Raw genomic sequence first — 1,290 nt, 5'->3', positions numbered from 1 at the left:
CACACCCAGGGAATGGGGACACTCGGGACAGGAGCGCTGGGGGGGGACACGCTCTGGGGGGGGGGGGATGCCCAGGGCTGATGGGGACAGCTGGGGCAGGGGCTGCCCGGGGCAGGGGACCCCCGGGGACCCCAGGCGCTCACTGTGCTGGTTGATGAGCATGCGGATGGAGATGCGGCTCAGGTAGAAGCGGTCGAGGAAGTACTGGATGTTCTGGTTGGAGACGGGGTCGTCCCCGTAGGCCTCCTTGTACTCGATCACCCCCTGCGCCATGGTGGGCACCACGTCGTTGTGCCGGTTGCGGATGGTGACCAGGGCGTCCGTGAACCTGATGAGGGGGATGGAGTGGGGGAACTGGGGGGCACCCGGTCCGGGCAGAGCCTCGATCCAGGCCGGGTTTCCCCAGGAGCTGGTAGCACCAGGGAAAACCCGGAGCAGAGTCTGGTGGCAGGAGGACACACCGGGCACAGGGGGGTGAGGGGCAGTTTGGGGACCATATAGGGCGCAGGGTGCCAGGGCCCCTCGGTGACACCACCTCTCACCAGTGTGAGCCTGGGAGGAGGTGACGCCCTGGGATGGGGGACCAGGGGTGTCACAGGCACGCTGTCACCCCCCGACTTACTGTCCCAGGGTGGTCTGGTCCTCGGGGTCCCTCTCGAGGAACTCCATGATGTCCAGCAGGCTCTGGACGTACCTGGGGAGGGAGCTGGTTACCCCTCACCCCGTGCTCCCCCAAAAGAGGGGACACCCCGGGGACCCCACGTGGGGGCACACAGGGTGCCCTGCGACACCACCCCACGCAGGGAGAGGGGCTCAGCACCCCCTCAACCAGGGCACCACCCCCCTCAAAAAGCTTCTGCCCCATGAAACCCCGTGCTTGGGGGCGTGGGGGGAAGCTTGTGCCTCCCCTCTGCTGGCTTGGTGGTCCTCGGGGACACTTGGGGACACAGCCCCTTGGATGGGGCAGGGGGGCAGGAGGGTGACTGCAATCTGGGGTCCCTGCAGGGGAGCTGCGGGAGCGTGGCCCGGCCGGATCCTGCTGCCTGCCCGTGCTGGCAGGGGCTGAGGACGCCGCACAAACAACTCGTCACGTGGTGGCACTGGAAGGTGCAGGCTGCCGGAGTTGGCAGGGGGACACGGTGCTTAAAGGGACACCCAGACCCCCCTGAGGACACGGACCCCCCGGCCACCAGGGCCAGCTTGGCCCTTCTGGGGGGCAGGAGGCTGGGGCAGATCATGGGGTGGCACTGGTGACCCTCCCCAATGTCTGGGGACAGCCCGCTGGCACGG

The 1,290-nt window shown here is 68.2% G+C and overlaps 1 protein-coding gene across 1 annotated transcript in view; it reads right to left on the bottom strand.

Annotated features, from left to right (window-relative positions):
* Window positions 1-694, bottom strand: part of LOC104131408 (pyruvate dehydrogenase (acetyl-transferring) kinase isozyme 2, mitochondrial-like) — a gene marked incomplete at its 5' end in the record, with an annotated part of 12,553 nt that extends 11,859 nt beyond the window's left edge. The window contains 2 exons of the mRNA XM_035900129.1: window positions 131-328; window positions 623-694. Coding sequence (XP_035756022.1) covers window positions 131-328; window positions 623-694 — 270 coding nt within the window. The remainder of the gene's footprint in view (window positions 1-130; window positions 329-622) is intronic.
* Window positions 695-1,290: the final 596 nt, after the last annotated feature.

This window comes from Egretta garzetta, unplaced genomic scaffold, assembly GCF_000687185.1.
Source record: "Egretta garzetta isolate BGI_Z169 unplaced genomic scaffold, ASM68718v1 scaffold868, whole genome shotgun sequence".
Classification (NCBI taxonomy): Eukaryota; Metazoa; Chordata; class Aves; order Pelecaniformes; family Ardeidae; genus Egretta; species Egretta garzetta.
This window is presented reverse-complemented; position numbering and strand designations above follow the sequence as displayed.